At 38.3% G+C, this 23,090-nt stretch overlaps 1 protein-coding gene across 35 annotated transcripts in view; it reads left to right on the top strand.

Annotated features, from left to right (window-relative positions):
- CADPS (calcium dependent secretion activator) overlaps window positions 1-23,090 on the top strand; it is a 400,801-nt gene that overhangs the window by 212,562 nt on the left and 165,149 nt on the right. For all 35 annotated transcript variants that reach the window (XM_072989350.2, XM_072989349.2, XM_072989351.2 and 32 more), the window contains exons 10-11: window positions 9,686-9,794; window positions 13,936-14,148. In XM_072989350.2, the coding sequence (XP_072845451.2) occupies window positions 9,686-9,794; window positions 13,936-14,148 (322 nt within the window). The remainder of the gene's footprint in view (window positions 1-9,685; window positions 9,795-13,935; window positions 14,149-23,090) is intronic.

The following is a 23,090-nucleotide window of genomic DNA, read 5'->3' as shown; positions in this document are numbered from 1 at the left end:
CTAATAACTTGTCACTTTTGTGTAAGTGGCTAAATTTTCCTCTTAGGCAGGCTTTCTGCAATTCTGTGGTTTTCATATAGCCCCCTTTCTGCTGCATGTTATTGTTTCACAGTTCCATACGGTTCTTATTTTTCAGATTTTTGTACCCATTTTTGATATTCCTGATAGAAAAATAGATCATTTGTTGTCTAAATGCAGACATACATATTTATTTATTTATTTATTTATTTATTTTATTAGATTTCTATCCTGCCCATCTAAACCAAAGATATAATATCTCAGGGGAAAGAAAGGTACACAAAAGTGCAAATTAAACATTTATCGGGTAGGTTAAAGAAAGGATATGGTGGCCAAAATCCTCATGCATAGCTACACAAATGGCCTAACTTTTGGAGGCAAGTTGCCCTAAGTCAAGAAATGCCATAGACAAAGACTGAGTCACGCCATTCAGTATACAACAGATGTTTATAGTGGTTTCTTAACTGAAGACAGCTAACCACCATCAAGCAGGAGAAGAGCCTGAACACATGTTCCTCTGTTTCACTCTTCAAAAAGGTCTATGGGAGTCAGGACAAATGAAGGCACACAAAGAGGCTGAGCTGAAGTGAATATTCATATTTACCATCACAACTCTTAGAAAAGACCGCCTTATATAGAAGGCAGACTTTTATTATTTTTATATTTAACCATTCTTTATGCCATCCTCTTCATCACCCTTTTTACCACCATTATTGCCATCTGTTTTAATTTCCATATTTGTGATGTATTAATTTATTTTCATCATGTTTTTAATATTATTCTTTATATTGTTATTAGCCGCCCAGAGTGGCCTGGTTGGCAGATGGTGCGGAATGTAAATTCAAATAATAAAAGAATAATAAAATAGAAAGAGCCATAGTTCCAGTCCAGATAATTAATGAATAACTGCAGTTTGCTAGAAGTCAGACTGCAAATGAAAGAGTATGTCATTCTAACCAGCAAGATTTGGATTTGAGCAGCTTCAAGTCAGTGGTCCAAGTGTTTCAACAGATTTGAAATTGTCCTACTAAATGTATGTCCAAATCTCAAGTTAACTAATAATGTAAAGAATACTGATGAACCAGAACTGTACTTCACTCATGTGAGTACATGAAGGACCTATTGAGAATACATGAGAGTGTGCTGGCTCTTTGACACTGATGTACATGCTCCAGTGGATATATCTGCCAGGAGAGTATGTATGCATGTGGGACGCTCTTGGCAAGTGCAATAACTCTGGCAATTGACCAGGGAGAAGCCTTACATGCCTTCCTCTGCACTTATGTGGGCTTCCCTGAGACGGATGCTGATGCTCTGTCAACCAAAAGGTGTGGCTAGCTTAGGAATTGGCATTTGGGGGCGCACATGATGTGCATTTTCTACTTGCAGTTACTGCACAGGGCTAAGATGTCTATCTGTTCTGTATGCAGGGTAGTGATTTCCTGAAAACAGATTGTTTTGTATTGCAGGAAAAGTATTATAAGTGCTAAAGCAGACAACAGATTAATATTTGTATTATTTACAGTGGTGCCTCGCATAGCGAGGTTAATCCGTGCTGGATTAACCTTCGCTATGCTGAAGCATCGTTGAACGGGGCAGGGAATTCCATTGGAACGCATTAAACATGGTTTAATGCGTTCCAAATGGGCCGAATACTCACCGTTCAGCGATGCTTCTTAATGGCCGGCAGCCATTTTTGCGCCCTCCCCTCGCTTAACGAGGGCGCAAAAACGCTGCGCGTGGCCATTTTGGGCCATTTCCGGGCTTCTGGCAGCCATTTTGGCCGCTGAACAGCTGATCGTCGGGCTTCGTTTTGCGAAGATCAATAAGCGAAACGCTTACCGATCTTCGCAAAGCGAATTTTGCCCTATCTAAAAAACGTTGAGCGATCGCATTAGCGATCCCAAAAAAGGGATCACTATGCGATTTCGTCGTTGTACGGTGCGCTCATTAAGCGAGGCACCACTGTATGTATGTATGTATGTATGTATGTATGTATGTATGTATGTATGTATGTATGTATGTATGTATGTGTTTATTTATTTATTTATTTATTTATTTATTTATTTATTTATTTATTTATTTATTTATATGCCGCCCATCTAGACATGGTCTACTCTGGGCGGCTCACAACATACAAATAGAAACAATTTAAAATATACACAATTAGATAGATAAAACAGAGAAATATAAAATCAAAGAACTTACAATTTTAACAATTAATTTAAAAGTAAAGAGTCCCAAGATGGCACGAGTTAAAAGGAAAGAAATAAGAAATAAGCATCACTTCATTGACTGAAGGGAAGGCCTGCTTGAATAGCCAAGTTTTCAGTTGGCTTTTGAAAACGCCCAGCGAGCGTGCCAGCCGAATTTCAGTAGGGAGGGTGTTCCACAGCCGAGAACATTCTTTTATAGAAAACAATTCCAGAGAGGAAGATTTTGATATGTTAATTCTGGGTGATAAAGGGATCCGTTTCCTTCAGCAATGTGATATATGCTTGCTTCTCTCACTTCAGGCTCAGGCACTAACTTCTATATGATTATTTTGATCAAGCATGTGGGAGATGCAGACTGCTAAGATGTTCATTAGAATATCCATGGTTGCCCAGGAGGTGGCAGCAGCACTCTATATATCTGAAGGCTCTGTCTTTCTCACATGGGGAACAGAGAGAGAAAGAGAGCAACAGACAGACAGACAGAGTCATAGTCACACAGTTGTGACTATAATAGTAATGTGGAGGTGGAAAAGCCATTGTTTGTTTGATTGTTTGTTTATTCATTTAAATCTAGTTAAAACTTTTATTCCACATTCTTCAGACAAGAAAGGCTCCTCAAGTGGCTTTATTGTCACATGCAATTCTGTGAATGAGTGTCCTCCAAAGGGTCGTATCCTTAACCATCCTGTTCCAGTCTTGCAGATTAAAGACTCTGGATCCTTTTATTGAGTTAATCCATGTCATATTATATTTTCCCCTTTTCCTGCCGCCTTCACCAGCGTTGTTGTCTTCTCCAGAAAGTCTTTTCTTATTTATTTATTTATTTATTTATTTGACTTATATACCGCCCCATAGTGCTACAAGCACTATTTTTAATTATACAGGCAACACATTGCCCCCCCAGCAAGCTGGGTACTCATTTTACCGACCTCGGAAGGATGGAAGGCTGAGTCAACCTTGAGCCGGCTACCTGGGATTTGAACCCCAGGTCGTGAGCACAGTTTTAGCTGCAGTACAGCGTTTTAACCACTGCGCCACGAGGCTCTTCTCACGACACTTTAGTTGACATGATCATCATAAGTCAGAAAGATGCCTCCATCAGTAGCGATGTAAAGTTCTCTATAAAAAAGGGAACTGCGATCAATTTTCAAAGTTTCTGAGCCTGCCGCGAAGAGTCCCATATCTAGTAGCCAGGACTAGCATGGCTACCCTCAGTAGTCCCTTCATGTACTTGGCATCCACAGAAACAGCACCTTTTTTTGTCTTCTCTTTTGGTAAATAGAAAAGTGAAGTTGGAAGGGACCTATAAGGCCATCAAGTCCAGCCCCCTGCTCAATGCAAAGGATATCTTTGTATAATAATATATAAGTAGTGAGTATTGGCTAATCAGAGCCAGAAGAAGCACACGAGATGAGGTAAAGGGATATAGTTGGCAGCTAGCCCCTTTTCCCCTCATTTTAGCATAATCATGAATGACAGATTCATGGTAGTCAGGAGAAAAGCACCATCCTGTTTTGCATATTCTGACAGCATTTTATCCTTAGTACCCATATATGTGTAGGCACAACCTTCTGATTGAAAAACTAGCCCTTTTTGGTGCAAGCTAAGGAGGGACCCAAGCCCAGCATTTCAAGCCACAGTGCTCCCCTCTTCTTCAATCATATGCTGCCTATAACTGGGCCCAAGAGTTGTTAGAAAAGTCAAGAGATATGCACAAGGTAACATATTCAACCCTAATATGTGCAAAATAAGAATACGACATCCATGTATGCTTTCTGTGCTGTTTTAATGCATGTAAAGAAATATGTAGCCTTGGTATGAAAAATTTAAAAAGGCAAAGAAACAAAGGTGAATTAACATGTGGAACCTATCCCTGGTATAATTTAGTTCAATGTTTTGTCAAATATTCAGCCAAAACGAAATGTCTTGCAGACATATTGGTTGCTAGAAAATAAATAATCGGAACATAAGTTTTTTTCCCTGTTGAAATATGTTAAAATGTGTTGAAATAGCAAACCAGCATGTTTATGTATGAAAACCTAACATGTTTGTTTATTGTTCTTAAGTAGCCAATCAGTAGCTCAGTTTTCTTCCCACCACTAGGAAGCTGAAATGTTTTTTTCTCTCTGAGATAGTTTTAAAGTCAGTCAGCTTGCTTATCTATTAGTACCAGTTTAACAGACATTACATAGAGCTCTCCGCTCAGTCTTTATTTTAACAGACTAAATGATTATTCTTTTTAATACTAACAATCCCATGTCTTCATGTCAAGTTTTTGAACACGTAATTTTCAAAGTAAACATTGTTTCTTCTTTTTACTGTTGTCTGACTGGATAGTTTTGCTGTCCTGCTTGGATAAGGGAAATTCTTGGAGAACTTGCTTATAATTCTGAGCCATATATAAAATTACCCCAGTTTTTGCTGTGCAACTACACAAAACTGTGTGGAATGTTACTGTCACTGGGTCATTATGTTCACTCATCCTAAAACCAGTGGTAGAATTTAATCCTTGTGGTGGAATATGAGTATTAAAGAAACACACCCTTTCATGGGGAAACAACATGTTGGGGTACCTGTGATAGTTAATGTAGTGCAACACAATACAGAGTGATAATCCTGTGGGTGGAACAAGGGCCCAGTCAGGCCTGTTTCTGTGAATCTTGCTCTGCTTTGTGGAGAAGCTGCAGGGCGAATACAGAAATCAAAGTGACAAGCAGCAGAAAAGTTAATGAGTATGAAGGGAAAGGGGTGAGGATACTGAGTGGTGGTGGGGGGAAGTGAGAATGGATATAGAGGTATGGAAAATTTGATGCTGATGACCTGTTATGATCCAAGCTTCTCTATAGTTATTGATGCAGCATCGTTTATGGCCAGAGCAAGATTTTCAGCTACTATACTAACATATGAATTGCTGGGTTGCTCAGTGGTTTAGGTGTCCGGCTGTGGAGTCAGAGGCTGGGTGTTCGATTCCCCACCGTGCCTTCTTGACGGGGATTGGACACAGTGATTCATAGGGTCTCTTCCAGGTCTGCAGGTCTTGGATGATAATAAGACATAAGACATAAGACATAAGAAATTTATTTGTCATTGCGCTCACAAGTGGGTGCAACGAAATGAGGTGCTCTTCCCCAAGGTAAAACTGGACAACACTACAAAAAAAAAGTTAAAATATACACAACTTTCACCATCCAAATATAGATACCCCATTTTCTCTCAGCAATTAAAATTCCACCAAAAAACTATGGCCCCGCATTTAAACTCAATACTGCACTTGGGTAAAAACTGTTCTTGAATCTGCTTGTCCTTGCTTTCAATACCCTGAATCTCCTTCCTGATGGTAATAGTTTAAAGAGCTGATATCCCGGATGAGAGGAGTCTTTCAGTATGTTAGATATCTTCCTCTTACATCTGTTCTTATACAATTCTTCCAAAGAGGGGAGTGAACAGCCAATGATGTTTTGGGCCATCTTGATCACCCCTTGAATTGCCTTTTTCTCTGCCACTGTGCAGCTCGTGAACCATACACAGAGACAGTAGGATAATATGCTCTCAATCAAACTCCGATAGAAGGTGATTAACAAACTCTCAGTCAATTGTTGCTTTCTAAGAATCCTTAGAAAATACAACCGTTGTTGTGCCTTCCTGATTAACGCAGTGGTGTTTGCACTCCAAGTCAGATCATTTGTTATGATAATCCCAAGAAACTTACATTCAACCACCTGTTCCACACAAACTCCATCTATATACAGTGGCTGAATGTCTGCTCTTTTTTTCCTATAGTCCACTATGAATTCCTTGGTTTTTTGGATGTTAAATAAAAGATTGGTTTTTTTGCACCAGCGGGATAGCTGTAATACCTCGTCCCGATACGCAGACTCATCATCCCCAGAGATAAGTCCTACTAGTGTAGTATCGTCTGCAAATTTGATAATCCTATTGCTGGGATGGTTATTGGTGCAATCCGATGAATAAATGGAGAACAGTAGTGGACTAAGGACACAGCCTTGTGGAGTGCCAGTGCTGAGTATCTTGTCAGTAATGATGATGATTTGAATTAGATGACACCCAGCACTGTTGGATGGCTACAGTTGGCCCAAAAGGTTTTGCTGCTATAGACAAAAGATAAGATGACCCCCACCCACCTCCCATTTCATACAGAAAAGCTGTGAGACCAGCAGTTGAATCTTTCTTAAGCACTAGCAGTGGGATATTGTCCTCCACTGTATCTGAGAAGAGTAGCGTAGGGTGTTCTTTTGTACGTTATATTTTTTTTATTTTTATGCTCACTATTATTGCTTTAAATACTGTATTTTAATGATGTAAGCCGCCTTGAGCTCCTTTTAAGGAGAAAAGTGAGGTTAAAAAAATTAAATAAATAAATACAAGGGAGGCCATATGGCACATACCTCTTGTTTAAATCTTGACTTAGTGTCTATTTGCCTGTCCAAACAAATGCTGCAGTGCAGCAGTAGTTGTGTGTGTGTATCACAAAGAGATGTACATGTAGAGATGTCTGCTGCAGTACATCAGTTGGACTGACTTGCTCGTTCGTGCTCTGCTCACTTAATACGGGGCCTTTCCCACAAGTGTTCTCTGTGATATATTGGGAGAAGATTACTACCTAGGGCAGCGTCAAACAGATAATGTTGCTTTTGATATACTTTTCAAGGTTATGAGAAACAGCAAGAGAAAGGTAAGAAGAAAGGCCAGGAGACCTGTTGTTGCTGCCTCTGAAGCAATCGGCTCACCTTTTATTTGATAGGAAGCCCTTATGAAGAAGCAAAAGGAAAAAGACACAAAACTGTTGACAAGAGATGGCACTATTTCCTTTTGTGCCGAAAATTCCTATTTACATTCACTTTTAGAACTGCCTTATTTGAGGGGAACCACCTGCCAGGGGACCCCATGGGGTCACGAAGAATCAGACATGACTAAAGGACTGAACAACACCTGCCAGTAGTTTAGAACAGGACCACAGGAGAAGGTTAACCAAACAAACAAACAAACAAACAAGGCTATGATGTCCTGGGTAATGTGTTGTGTGATTAGAGACATGTCAATTTGTTATGACTGGTAGTAGTTCCTCTAAGGGAAATCCATCCTTATTGGCTAAACTTTCTCATGGGATTTTTCTGCAAGCAACCACCACAACAAAGTTATTTGGGTTTTTAGATTATGGATCATCACAGAGTGGAGAAAGTGGCAAGGGAAACAGGAGGATTGCAATTAGATCTTGGAAAAAATGGTTTCTTAGGCTACAAATCCAGACCTCTGCCAGTCAACATGGCCTTGCGGCCCATGCTGACCAGGGGAATCTGGGAGTTATAGTCCAAACAAGTAACTTTTCTAAGCACTGATCTTAAGGAAATAGTTAATACTGAATTGAGACCAGTGGAGGGCAGCATGGCATCAAATTATTCTGATTTATCTGTGAAAAGCTCTTAAACCTTCAAAAATAAATAGCATTCTGTAGCAAGACATGTGATGTGCATATTAACAACCAGTTTTCTCATAATAGTCACTTCTTTGTAGTTTGAAGGGAAGTTTTGTGGCTCTTTTTGTACCACAGCCAGCAGACACAACCAGTCAACCTCCATGCAGATGAGGGATTCCCTCCAATTGCTATTCGCAGTTCCTCCTAAATGACAAACGCAATCCATTTATACATGAATATAAGAATTTTTAAGAAACCATCTGAAGTCAAAGTTTCCTCCAGAGGTCAAGAAAATGTCCAAACCAATATAATTATTTAAGCCATCCAGGATGTGACACAACCTTAACAAAGTCATTTTGAAATCATTTGACAGTAAATTTCCCTGTTCCTAGCCTAGAGCAGAGGAGAATCCTTTGCTTTCTAACTGTCTTCTTTTAGACAATCCTGATTTTTAAAAATGTTGCATACAAGCTGGGTCTTGATGCAGCCTGATGTGCACCCAAAGGCAATGTCAATGCCCCCTGCAGCCAATAAAAAGACTGTCGTCAAGAATTTGACATTGAATGCATCATGTCATGTGGATAGATAGTAACTCAAAGGAGTGAGAGCTGCCATTTACAGGACTAGTGACAAGAAGTGTACAGATCTGTGGGTTTAGAGATTGCTTCAATATGACTGGTAACCAGCAATTTAGCTTACATTGTTTCTGACAGTGTGTCACTCTGTCACTATCTGAATGAATGATAAGAGTTTTCAAAGCAAGTAGTTCCTTCATTTTGAAAAATAGTTTCTTTTTAAGCTATGGGATCAAATTGGAGTCTGAAAAATCCACTGTTATTTTATTTTGTCTGTAGAGGAAATAATTCTAGTGGCAGTATGAAAAGAAGAAAAATGCCACTTTGGCTTCTCACCAAACATGTTCCACTGAAGTCTAAAGTCTTGTCCAGATTAACCCAATAAGAAAACCTGCGAGAATCAGTTTGTTAAAGTGTGATTGAGATAAACAGCTTCCGTTTAAAAGCAATACCTAACCACCGTTTTCCAGTTTTGGTGGAATTGTAAACTTTGGTTTAGCAAAACCTATTTGCATTGCAATATGCAAATAAAGAAAGAAGGGAAGAGCAACCAGTATAAAAAATGCTTATTCTTGGTCAAATTAACTGTGGTTTATTGGTCTGAGATTGCTGTCTTTGAACCAGATCTTGGTATCATCAAGCTTTTTCTTAGTATTCTGGCTAGGCGTTAACAGATGCATTGATTAGGGCATGTCATGCTACTCACCAAGTTAACAACATTTTCAATAATTTCAGCATGTTATTTCTTTACCTAAATATTTATACCCCACTCTTCTCCTCAAAAAGGCTCAAGATGCCATGAAAACCAAGAATGTAAAGCTCTCTTGAGCCTATAGAGCAAGTGGTACAGGCATGGGACCTGTCATAATTAAGCAAGACAATGCGAAGTACAAAATAGTAACAAACCTGTGTGTTACTTTGGCAACAGATTATGTAATCAAAGTGAGGATGCCGTCAATTAGAGATCTGTGACCAGTGTACCAGTATGATGCATCGATTTTTCACATTTTGCATTTTAGGTGTGTAAGTGTGACAATGTCCTCTGGGTGTACTGTTAATACTGTTCAGATTATTCTTGCAGCTTGTTCCTAGGTTTTGACTCCCATTTTCCACTTGTGTGTCTCCATCTAAGTGGCTGCTCTGCATACAAGATAATTCCAAGTGCTATTTGCTAATCAAGAAGATACATGGCATCTTGCGTCCTAAGGAAATGAATGTTGTGATCCAGCATTCTGTCTTCTGTTCAGCAGAAAGATATTCTATCATATTGTGGAATACATCATGACATTTCAGGACTGGATAAGATCCCGAACTATTACGGAGAGATTTTGTGTATTAGCATTTTAATGAACATAAAATGTGAATGCATGCATATTTGTTAAGTAGGAGCACTTATCCCCCATCATCACTTGATGCTACTTAAGCTTTATTGTCTTCTGCAGGTTAGCCAATACACATTTGCTATGTGCAGCTACCGAGAGAAAAAAGCTGAACCTCAAGAGCTGTTGCAGCTTGATGGATACACTGTTGACTACACGGACCCACAACCAGGTAGGCAAGATGCAGTCGTTGACTTACATTTTTTTTATAATTGTCCCTATTTGATTCTGGGTCGCTATGAAATTAATAACAACTTCCTGATTTTTCAATGTGCATGTGTATGTATGTATGCGTATACATGCATATATTGCTTGTATTGGATATTAGATTTTTGTTATATTGTCCTGTATTGTGTATTATATATTTTATATTGTATAATTCATCGGAATACTTGAGTACCAGAATAAAAAGTACCAGAAGTCTTGATATGTGTAGACTGGAGTTCATGAGCAAGCTATTAATATTGGGGAGGAAAACCTGAGGAGGACTTTTGTGTTTCCACATGCAATAGCTTGCATCTCTTAAGAGAGGCCCACATCCTGCTTTAAAAATCACGGTGAGCTGTCTTTCTTTGTGAAATGTACAGTATGTACCCCTGTAAGACTCAGATAAAGAGTTAACTAAAGATTCTATTATACATCTCAAGAATAGAGATGACTAGAGGTGTATATACATGGTGAAAACTTGGGTTTTCATTTCGGTTTATTTCAGAGGGTGCCTCTGTTGTTTTCACTGTTTTTTTAAACTAAACGTTTCATTTGATATGAAAGGGATTGACTCTTTCAGATCATTTTCTTTTTGTTTTTACTATTCATTTCTTTATGTCTGGTGTTAGTGGCTCAAAAACCTTAAAGAAACCCCACCACCACCACCACCAAGAAGGAGCTAGGCAACCAAACACCACTACCCCAAAACACCACCAATCCAAGCACCCTCAAACCAAAGTGACACAAAGATGGGGTGATTCTTTCTCCTTTTAAAGGTTCTTCTCTCTTTTTTCCCTTTAAGTTAAGCTGATTTGCATAACCCCAGTGTGCACTGGTAGGAAACTGAGCAGAAATTGGAGAGGGGAAGTTCTCCATATCAGATCCTCCAGAGACTGAAACAACGAGGCTGCAAGCATCTCCCCACTTCCCAGTGCCAGCGTGGTGAGGAAAGGAGGGAGTCAGTTAGTATCACACAGTTTCTGTGCTGAATCCGTGTCTGGACCTGACAATGGACTAGATGAGGGTTAATAAATTGAAACTCAAGCCAGACAAGACGGAAGTGCTGTTAGCGGGTGCTTTGCCGGAAAGACTGGAGGGCCATTTCCCTACCCTGAATGGGGTTTTACTCCCCCTAAGGGACAGGGTCCACAATTTGAGGGTGCTCCTGGACCCCGGTCTAACTCTGGAAGCCCAGGTGGAATCGGTGGCCAGAGGCGCCTTCCTTCAGCTGTGGAAATTATACCAGCTACAGCCCTACCTGGATGAGCAGTCTCATTGCAGTTACGCATGCACTGGTAACATCCCGTATAGATTACTGCAATGTGCTGTGCGTGGGGTTGCCTTTGAAGATGGTCCGGCTACTCCAACTGGTTCAAAATCGAGCTGTGCAGCTGGTGAGTGGTGGGGCCACTAGGGAACACATCAGGCCGATTCTGTTCAAATTACATTGACTGCCAGATTTTTAATTAACTAATATAAACTGTGGGTCTTGATGGCAACTTTAGAGTACTATATTTTAATTGTATTTTAATTGTGTTATCTTTTTATTGTATTTAAATTGTTGTAAGCCGTCCAGAGACTTTTGGGTAGTGTGGGCGGCATATAAGTTAAATAAATAAATAAATAATCAGTCAGTCACCCACCTGCCTTTATCCCAACCTCATGCAGCTGGAGGGCCATGTAAGAGTAACAGACCATGCTTCCTGCCCCACCTCCTCAAAAACTGGCTGCCAGTAACTGACTGAGCCAAAGCACTCCCACTGGGCTCTAGCCAATCCAGGCCCCTTTACAGTTTCAGAGTTCCTCCTTTCCTCACCCCGAGCATTCTGGTTGGCTGTTGACATCAGCCCTCATGATGTTATAGCATGAAACATTTCCTGTGCAGTTTAACAGTCAAGGGGTGAAAGAAAGCTTAAATGAATAAGGGAGCATACAAAAAAAATGAAATTTTCACTAAAACTAATAAGTTATTTTGAAGATGCTCTTTTTTGAAATCAGCAAAAGAACCATTTAAAAAGAACAAATAAAAACAACTTTTCTGTGTATGTTCCTTTCATTTTTTTAATGAAACACCCATGCTTGTAATATTTTTTTTACTGTACTAGCTTCCATATTTTCTGTGCCACACCCCTTTCTTGTTTCTTATTGTTACAATTGTAATTTATGTTGTAATCTGTCTTAAGTCACAAGGAAAAGAGGCTGGTTATAAATGTTTTCAAACAAATACAAATAGGGAAATAGTCATTGTGAAATTCCTTTTGAAGAAAGCCCCATTGTGCCCCTGTCTTATTTCAACAACAGTCAGCCAGCTGCCACCTTGACATTTTTAAGCAAGGAGATGGAAATATGTAGTAGTCTCTCCTTTCCAGGTTTTTTGAGTGAAATAAAATGTCTGGATCTTAGCCAAATTATTATTTTTTAATGTATTCTTGAAGGCTTTCATGGCCGGGATTCAATGGTTGTTGTAGGTTTTTCGGGCTGTTTGGCCGTGTTCTGGAGGTTTTTCTTCCTAACGTTTCACCAGTCTCTGTGGCCATGGGCATCTTCAGAGGATAGGAATCAGAACCACAGAGACTGGTGAAACATTAGGAAGAAAAACCATCACACGGCCAAACAGCCTGAAAAACCTACAACAACCACATTATTTTTAGCTGAATATGTGATGGTCTGAACCTAGGACATACTTCACAGAAAGGTTTCAGTGTCTCCCTTTTTGGACTACTGTTTGTTTTAATCCTTTCTGTGTTTGATTGTAAACTGTCCAGAGTGGATTTCACCAGATGAGTGATATAAACATCAAATAAATAAGTAAATAAATAAATAAAATATATCTACCAGAGTTACTTAATCAACACATCCAGTGCCATGCCAGCTTGCAGGTTATGGTTTTTTATATTCCAGGAGTAACTTTTTCCAGGTCAGTTCCTCCTTATTAATTTCCAAGAGTATTCATGCCTGTGTGTGAGTGAATTAATCTCTAATTTCTGGTTTGGAGCCAATATTATCCACCGCCACCGCCAAACGTATCTTACAAAAGTTAGCTTTGGGCAGCTTTTAACACTGTGCTATACCCATTCTTAACACCTCTTTTCTCAGTCCCAACAACTCTCCTGTCAAGTCTCTCAGATATCCATGCATTCTAGATATTTGTCCAAGTAATGGAGAGAGAGGAATGTCTGACTAGCACCTTATGTAAGTGACCATACTGAACAAAAACAGCATGTAGAAACCTATCTGTCAACAAAGAACCAGAATATGTGCTCTTCATATTCTATAGAATACCCAAATAGAACTGTTTGGAAGAGACACCTGTTCTATCCTAAGTCTTCACAATGAAAGTGTGAAGATTTAGAATAATGAATATTACATATGGTTAGTACAGTATTAGACTTTCTCCTCCCTGCATGGACGGAAACTGTAATATATTACATATATGATAATTTTGTGCTTAATTTTAATTTTTTAAAAAAAATTAAGCACACTTTCTTACCTGCACTGATATTGAAAGTGCAGAGATTTCTGGCACCCCAACTTTATTCTATTTTATGGCAGTGGTTCCCAACCTTAGATCATCAGATGTTCTTGGACTAAAAGCTTCCAGAAACTTTTGCCATTAGCTGTGCTGATCAGTATTTCTGGCAGTTGTAGTCCAAGAACATCTGAGGAACCAAGTTTGGGGACCCCTGTTCTATGGCAAAGATGAATGTTTGCCTAAGGGGAGAAGTAAAATGCCCCACCCATTGACGGTCCTTTAAAGCACATTGTAGTGTGTCATGAAGAGTCTGCTAGGGGGTTTTCAGCAAGCACCAAGAAGTTACAGTAGAATAGAGGAGATAGGAAATCCTTTTAGGGCAGTGGTCCCCAACCTTGGGCCTCCAGATGTTCTTGGACTTCAACTCCCAGAAATCCTGGCCAGCAGAGGTGGTGATGAAGGCTTCTGGGAGCTGTAGTTCAAGAACATCTGGAGGCCCAAGTTTGGGGACCACTGTTATAGGGCATGCAGAATTCCATCCTTTGGTCTTCTTCAGAACAGCGACAACTAATGCTACATAACAATCACATCTCTCTGTGCTGCCTTCTTATTACTGGTTTCTGATTTCCTTCAGGTTTGGAAGGTGGCAGAGCATTCTTCAATGCAGTGAAAGAAGGTGACACAGTGATTTTTGCGAGTGATGATGAACAAGACCGCATCCTGTGGGTCCAAGCCATGTACCGAGCTACCGGCCAGTCCCACAAACCTGTCCCACCCACTCAAGTTCAGAAGCTTAATGCGAAAGGAGGGAACGTGCCCCAGCTCGATGCCCCAATCTCACAATTTTGTAAGTACAACATGTTATTAATGAAGCAGAAGTTTTTCCTTGAAAACGTTGTTTGTGCATAGATGTTTATGACGAATAAGAAGAAAATACCCAAGCTTTTTCAGAATATATTTTTCATGGTTTATGTTTACGTCTGAAGAATCTCAATGAAATGTGCAGTGAACGGAGAAAAAGATCCTATTGGCAAACTTTCAGTATAAAGTCTAAAATGCAATACTTGATGAAAATCATATTTCAAGGGAGATGTCTCGGGGGGGGGGTTTTCCCATAGTAGCTCTTTACATAATTATATACATATACAGACAGTTCTGCCCCCTTTTAGTCCCTCCTCCCTTCTTTCCCTTTTTCTGTGAGAAATCATATTCTGTCCCATATGGAACTTCCTATCATGAACTACGGTGAAGAGCTAAGCACCAATATTTAGATGCTGCTCTGTTGGTCTATCGCACCAGAGGCCAATGACCTACTCTGAGAGATGAGGAAAGGAGGAAGAGTATTCCATGCAGCCATTATTTGGATATTTTAGATTAGAATGAGCAAAGGCCTATAAAATGTGTAGGTACATCTTCCACAACTTCAAAATCTTCTGCATCAATAATGAAAAACTAAATGTAAGTCTTAGCTTCAGTTGGGTAGACCTAAAACACTCCTATGCATTGACATAACAAATCTCATTTATTCAATGGATCTACTCTAGGTGGGACTAACAATCTGATTTAGCCCAAATATTTAAATGTTTATATATTGGATTATTCTTCATCCTAGATAATTTAGGTTCAAGTTCGAGAAATTCATGTGTCCCCAGAAGAAATGTTGCATAGAAGAATTTTTTTACTGTTACATAGGTCTCATTTCGGCATCCCGATGAGGAAGTTTTTTTTCTAAATTCTGTACTTTCTCTCTCCTTACCCTGGCTACCAAATTGCAGTATAGGTGAACAGAATTCCTATGGACTGTAGAAGTGCAAGGTAGGGAGGAAGGAAATCACTTTAGCCAGTTTCTTATGTTGAAACATAACATTCCATGAACATGTGCTGTAGCATAACAAGCAGGTGCTCTAAGACTTTAACCCATATATGTTCTTATTCTGCAATACCATGATCATCAGCTAAGTGAAGGTTCTGATTTTAGTAGTAATAATCAAAATAATACAGAAAACTGTCCATATGTGGTCTTAACGTTCAGAAGGAGTGGATTTGGAAAGATGAATGTTGTAATCCTACCTGATCCTCTCAAAATATTCTCATATTGTGAAATGACTGGATGTCTCAGGAATCAAAGTTCAATGGTTTAATTTTGCCCATTTCGGTGAAAGATTTTGCAAAATCAATATGGCTGTTCTACTACAGCCTTCAGTATTTCCAGTCTTTTAAATATCTTTTATGAGCACACTTCCAACATTTTTCCAGATGGTCGGAAATTGAATATACAGGTCTTTAACAAGAAATAATATCTATTTATTAGATATTAGCATAGGAAAGCACAGAGTGCTACTCCTGTCCTCTGAAGATGCTGGCCACAACCTTCAGAACACGGCCAAAGAGCCCGAAAAACCCACAACCACCAAATAATATCTACTTTCTCATTTGCCACAGAGCATATTTTGTGTGAATTTAAAACTTTTGAAAACGGTTACGTTTATTATTTTTTTTCCACATGCTTGCATAACTTGGACTCTTACTCTATCTTTGTAATTGCCCAAGAAAGCTTGGCTTTCATTTCAGTACGAATGAAAACATGGCATGATGCAGGTTGGATAAAGGATATTCATTTCATATTTTCATTGCCTGTATACATCACACAAGAAAAACTTTCATTGATTTAAGTGGTAGTTTGACTGATTCACTGACTGAAATGCTGCAACATTGGGCCTTATAATGGCATGTGCATCCTGTTCCCACCCCGTTTAGGTGCATAACGAATATTTTAGTAGTGGCCCATTTTCATGAGATATATGGCACATAGGTAAGGTAAGTAGAAGCAGCAGTAAATTTTCCTGAATTGCTTGCACAAGGATGCCATGGAGCAGTCTGATGGGCTTTCCTAACTGTGTGAATAACTGGCTGGTCCCAATGTGAAATTTATTTCTTTTATAGAGCCCTATATTTTTCCCCCCAGTGCTCTGTCTTTATCTAGTGAGGTGGCCCACAATGCACTTTCAGGAATCTGAACTTTCAATTTTTCTCCTCATTCCTTATAATGAAGCCAAACTGTGAAATACAGAAATTTGTTCATACTTGTGTCCGTGATCAAAATCTGGAATTCTATAATTATTCCTACCTGTTTCTTCTCCTCCTTATGCTCTTTATGATCCCTTTCCACTGAGACTGTCTCAAGGAGCATCCATTCCCCTAATCCAAGAAAATCCTATGCACAGTACTTGTTGGTGGGTTAGGATAGAATTCCCAATATTCCTACAAAATGAGACTTGTGTCAATCTGAGCTAGCTACTACACCAGATTGCTCCATTGCTTTGGGGTGAACCAAGCTTATCACAGAATGTGGCTTCACCTCTTCCTCACCTGCTCCATTTCACCCCTTCATTTAGTCCTGCATTGCTAACTTCCTGTTGAGCAAACTTTTAGGAAAATTTCCAAAGAAAGGCAGAAGCATGTCAGGGGGCTCATGCACACATTATGTGTTACATCCTAGTGGGTGAACCATGTGTTCTCCTGCCTTGAATAGAATAGTGTGCCCTATGATCTCAGTCCCTCCATTCTACCAGAATCTGAGCAGCAAAGTTCTATTTGCAACATGCCTTTTCATGTAAATGAGCCATTGTTAGTACAGTGGGGGCTTGACTTGAGAACTTAATCCGTATTGCAAGGTGGTTCTCAAGTCAAAAAGTCTGTAAGTCAAGTCTCCATTGACCTACAGTGCATTGAAAACCGATTAATTCCGTAACAGGCCGTTTTTGTTCCATTTTGGTTTTTTTCTGGTCTGCAAGTCAATTCTCAGGCTGCAAGTCAAACCTAAATTTTGCGGCCAGAGAAGTCTGTAACTCAAAAAGTCTGTAAGTCAAGCCGTCCGTAAGTCAAGGGTCCACTGTAGCTGATAGAAGAAATAATGTTCTGCTTTGTGAGACATGGCTTTCTTCCTATCGCATCCAGGCTTTACCTACCTTTCTGGAGGAGAGAAAGAAAGTGGGAAGAAATGTGGAAACAGAATTGGTCTCCTCCATTTCCTCACATTTGCCATCTGCCATGATAGTAAACAGGACATTGAAAATGGAACTCTGTTCCAGAAGCCTATCTTTCAAGTCGCATGCTTTGATTTAAAGACTAGTGAATTGGAGGTAGACCTCTTCAGCATTCATATGTCCTCTAGTTCTGAGTTGCCTCATAGTATGGTAGAAGACCACAGCAGAATGTGGTTAGAATAGAAGAGTATGGAAGTTTTAAGAACTGACCAAGAGCAAATTATTTGTATTTAATGTGTATGATTGTAGGTAGCTTTAAGAAGCTACAAACCTGCCACTAGAGGATGCTGCAAGTAATCTAAAATCTTGGAAGTGAAAAATCACTAAGAGGCAAAAGTGAAAAAGTTTTCAGTATTTTTTCTGCAAAAATGCAGTTGCCCAAGAATTATCTAAGGGTAAGTCCTGAAAAAGCATAATATGTGCATAGGCCTTTAGTTTCAACTCATGCATCTCTGCTACTTTTTGTGTTCACCAATATACCAGCGAGCTTGGGCTGCGAGGGTTCATGCTTTGTGAATGCCTGCATACTTGCATTTGTTCCTCTTATGTCAGAAACCAAGCATTTTAAAATATATCCATGGGAAGAAAATACTTGCAGATAGAGATATGACCAGCAGGTGTGAGTCCTTTTTATGCAGACATGATGATGACTGTCACTTATTAAAAGTCAATAAAATTAATTGCTCAGTTCCCATATAAATCAAGTATTGCATTTTAAAGTGTTTTTTTATTTATCTTTCATGTTCATCTGCAAAAGGTAAGGACTGCTGTCAGAAAAGCTTTTATTCTTGTGCATTTTGCTCGCATATTCTTTTGTTTACTTTTCCTTGTTCACAGTAGGCTATAGTTCTTGATACACGAAAGACTGGAAAGGAATTACACATTAGAAAAACTTTTTTGTTCTTCTGAATTTTCATAGATGACATGCATTGCCTAACGATGGCAGAACTGCTATGTGTTAGCAACCAGGGAAGGAGAGAAAAGCACACTGTATCTTATGATAAAGCTGTCTGTAAAAGAGAAACTTAAGAACAGCACATTTTATAGTTAGGAAACTTGGAAATGATACTGAATTCATTTGTTTCCCACCTAATTTGTCTTAGTAAATGTAAACTTTATGGAACTCCTGACTTTCCATTTGATACTTGGTTTCCAACTTTGAATGAAACACATAGCTTTTATTTTTATTTTTAAAAAATGAGTGTATTACTACATTAATACAATACAGAAAACAATAGATCCTGCTATTCACGATATTAGTTAAGTTCTACCGTGCATTTTTGCTGAGGAGTGATACTTTGTTTTTCTGGGTTCTGTTATTATGGAAAGAACAAAATAACCAAACAATGTTGTGCATGTTTATTTGGAAGTTAGCCTCACAGTGTTTAGTGGAGCTTACTCCCAAGTAAAGGAACATAGGATTGCTCCGTATGTAATCAAGAATTTTCCTGCTGTTTAGGCTTTTCAGTAAATGGAAAACAAAATCCATTAAAAAAAATCTTTATTCTGTATCCCAAAATAACGTACAACACCCTTTGGCAATATATTAAGCTTCATTAAATGGCTACTTTTCTGAGGGTATCAGTTTTGAACTGTTCAGTTTTATTACTGGCACAGTAGCCAATATGTATGCGTTCACAGATACACACAACACATCTACACACATACACAGAGAGCTTTCATATTTTTTTCTTTTTTAAAAGTTCTTTTAAACATGAAAGATTGTTCAGTAATTGTTTCACATATCGCCTGTGCTTTTGTTTTCTTTTTTTCCTATTCCATTTTTATTTCTAATACCTGTTACGTTTAATTGATGTTAGTCACATCACGTGCAAAAGATATGGCTGTTCTTTTTGAGAAATTGTGTGATCCTTTGTTTCACCCTTTAATATATTTAATATATGTTTATATGGCTAGGTTTATTAAGCTTCATAAGAAATTTTCAGCTGTTAAGTGTTGTTGTTTGTTCGTATTCTTTTTAAGTTTTTTTCTTAATTTGCATTTTATTTTATTTTCATTCTTTGCTTGAACCCAAGTACTCTTAGCTGCTAGGTTAGAACTCCTGTCTGCTTTCCTGAGCCTTGTTGCTAGTCTTTATGTTATTCTGGTTTGTTCCTTCTTACCCTGCTAACTTCTAGCTGGACTCAAGGGTAAGTGCTTCCCTATAGCTAGCACAGCTCAGATAATCAAAATAGATTATCTGACATATGCAATGTGCTTTTTTCCCCTCCTATTAAATCTTTCTCATGTTTAGACTTTGTAGTAAAAAAAAAATCCATATTATTTTCCTGAATTTAGGTTTGAAATGTAAGTTTCCATGCTGAAATTAGGATGCATGTGATGTTTGCATAATTGCCTTCTCTCCCTGGCGTTCATATTGGCATCAACTGATCCTCTTAGTAAAAGCCAACCATTAACATTTCCTTTTTTTTTTCCATCCCAAGGTTGTAAATATGAATTAACATCACAATGAGACCGTAACTATTACCTTTCTTTTGTTTTCCGTGGAAATAATATCTAGTTGACTGCTTTAATGCCTGACAACGGATCATTCTGCACTTTGCCAATCTACCATTCTTTTGTTTCTGTTTTTTCCCGTTCCAATGATTAGCATGGTGTAGTGCACCAGCAGAATGGTGTCAACCCTGGACACTTCAAAGAATAGAAAGGTAGGGTAGTAAGCTTGATGAGAGAAGGTGCAGTATGTTAAAGGTGGAAAATTAACAAGAACAATAATAAGCATTTCCCTGGGGGGAGCGGGGTGCAAGAATGAATCCTTATTGGTTAGCGACTGCCAGCTGTTTCCAAAAGCCAAAATGGGTTTTAGGGTGGTGATAATTTTGATAGTTATTTGTGTTTTCTTAATATTTGTGTCTTTACATATAGACCTCAGGATAGCAGAAAATAGCTTAGATACAATAGGGTTTCTTCCTTTATCCCATTCTCACCTTCTCCTCTCTCCCACAATCTCAACCACCACCAGGGCCACAGAATCCATTAAAAATGAATGCTCTAGCATGCAATCTCAGATTAAACTCTTTCATAGCAGAACAAAACTTTTAAAAAGTAAGACATCTATGGTCTTTACAACCATTTTTTGTTTATTTTCCCCTGATATCATAACTGACTTTAAAAAGAAAGACAAGATAAATGTTTTCTAATAAAATAGGTTTTTCCCCGCCATGTTTAATTCTTAAACAAGATGCTGTACTAATCCTTTATTCATGTCCAAAAAGCTGTTCCTCAAACAAATGGTGAGTGCACCTTTACTTAAGAGGGAATTGAAACGATTACTGGTCACGAGAGCTGGCAAATATGTATCTGGAGTATTCTGAATGCAATAATGAGATGGAGCAGGTTTTTTCATCCCTCCTGACCATGTGACGATACTCCTGTATCCTTCCTTCCTTCTTTCCTTTCTTTTTTTTTCCTCCCCCCCCCCATAAGCATATTGTGGATACCAGGCAGAATTTCTTCACCACTTCTAGCAATTACTTTATTTTATTATTTTCTTCTTTAATTCATTTTTTTTTCCTTTCGAGGTTCTTTTTTTCTTTTAAAATCGATGGGGAACTCTGAAGGGGATCCGATTTGCAATAGAACAGAGTTTTTAGCAGAAAATCTGTATGTTGCCTCTTTTTTTAAAAAAAAGGAAAAGAAAGACTGAACGAATTCTGGTCTGACAGCATTATATGTCTCTCGCATTAGAATGCATTCCTATTCTCTTAGTTGTTTTATTTTCAACAATGTGTGTGCTTTTAGTTGCTTCGGTCTATATTTATCTCATGACAACACTGCTATGTTTTCTTGTATTGTCAACTTGCAGATGCTACATTACAGGAATGCAGTATTAAAATACAAATTCAGTTTTCACATATTTTTGAAATGTAAATATACTGTAAAACATTGTTTTGGCCTTTTAACAGCAATGCAAAAAAAGTCTCCCTCTAATTAGTTAATTCAAAATATTTAAAAATGTGGTAAGTGGCACATTTTTATGTTTCTAAAATGTATTTATTGGATGGACCGCTTCGTCTATTAGATACCATGAAAGCATTGCCTGCTAATAGTATTCTCTTTTTAATTTAAACGGTTTAAGGTCCAGTGCGGTATCAAAGAGAAACCATTAAAACAAAGTAAAAGGAATATGTTTGTTTCTGCTATAGGTACTAAAACGCTACAACACATAGTTAGTTTTATTAAAATAAACCAAAATAATGCTGATAAAGGGGTGAGTGTTGTTATGGACACCATACTCCTACGTATTCAGGTTGGTTTTAAATCAGAGAAAAGAATATAGTACACAGTAAAACAGCAAGAAAGACAGTGTCACTCTTATAATTAGACTTTATATACCGAACACCAAGATCATCAAAGAAGCCATGGTTTGATTTATGTTTCTGAGAGTGGTTTTCCCTCCACCTCTTGAAAATCTGAAACATGCTTTTGCAGTGATGCTTACACTGCATGTACTTACTCAATTTAACAGTACAATCCTACACATGTCTACTCAGAAGTAAGTCCCACTGAGTCCACTCCCAGACAAGTGGATATAGGATTGCACCTAAACCCATAAGACTTTGAAAAAAATACAGCACTTCTTCAATGCACTCAACTGTATGTATAACGGTGCTTTTTATAGCCTCCAGTCACTTTTGCCCTTTTATCCACTATTGTGGAGAACTAAAGAACAGTTAAGAACAGTGGAAAAACTTAGCATGTTAGTCTGACTATGCTAATAAAGAATCTTCTAGAAATATCTATATCTGAGTAGCTGCCATCAATCATTGTCATTCCTTTATTTTATGTCTACTGATGAGGTTGACTAGTGTCATTGTTTGTTACTGTCCAAACCATAACTTCATTCTTGTAACATCAAGCAGATATGACAAGCATACATTTTCCAGATGAATAAAATACAAAGTCACCTTTTAATTTACAATTGGATGGCGATGGTGGTGGTTAGGGTTTAGGGGTTTTTTTTTTACTTTTATTTTTTTAAATAAACAAATCTGTTCTAAAAAATGTACTCAGATGCTCATTTGCCTTCCAAGCTAAAGCAAAATTATTTTCCTTGTGAAATAAACAAAACAAGGTTTTAGATCAAGTGAACATGTGTAGCCTTCTGTAATAGGAATCTTTTATGTTCAGTTACGAGACTCCTTCGGAATGTGAAGTGGAGAAAAAAAATAAGAAGAGAAATAGGAAGAGAAAGATATTAGACATTTTTGTCTGCCTTTGTCCATAGACACCAAAATAAATAAATAAATAAATGAAAAACCAAAAGTGGGAAAGTGTAAACTTAGGTCTTTTGTTTTTCAGTAAACAATCTTCCTGATACAAACCTGATTTTCACAAAGGCTTATATGAGGTTTATGGTGTTATCTCTTAAATAATTGTTGTTGTTGTTTAGTCGTTAAGTCGGGTCCGACTTTTTGTGACCCCATGGACCAGAGCACGCCAGGCCCTCCTGTCTTCCACTGCCTCCCAGAGTTTGGTCAAATTCATGCTGGTAGATTAAATAATAAAATTAGAAAGATTAAATAATACCATGTTACACAAGAGCATGCTTTGTACTTGGTGACACTACTGGTTCAAGGTTAGAATTGTCCAATGAACCTCGCAGGTCAGGTTCCTTCCAAATCTACTTAGAGATACCTAAGAATGAAGCTATGAACCATTTGCAATGCAAAGGCGATACTCAGTGGCAGAGGAAACATGTAGGAATTCTGATCTCTCTTTT

Source organism: Pogona vitticeps, chromosome 2 (assembly GCF_051106095.1).
Source record: "Pogona vitticeps strain Pit_001003342236 chromosome 2, PviZW2.1, whole genome shotgun sequence".
Taxonomy (NCBI): domain Eukaryota; kingdom Metazoa; phylum Chordata; class Lepidosauria; order Squamata; family Agamidae; genus Pogona; species Pogona vitticeps.
This window is presented reverse-complemented; position numbering and strand designations above follow the sequence as displayed.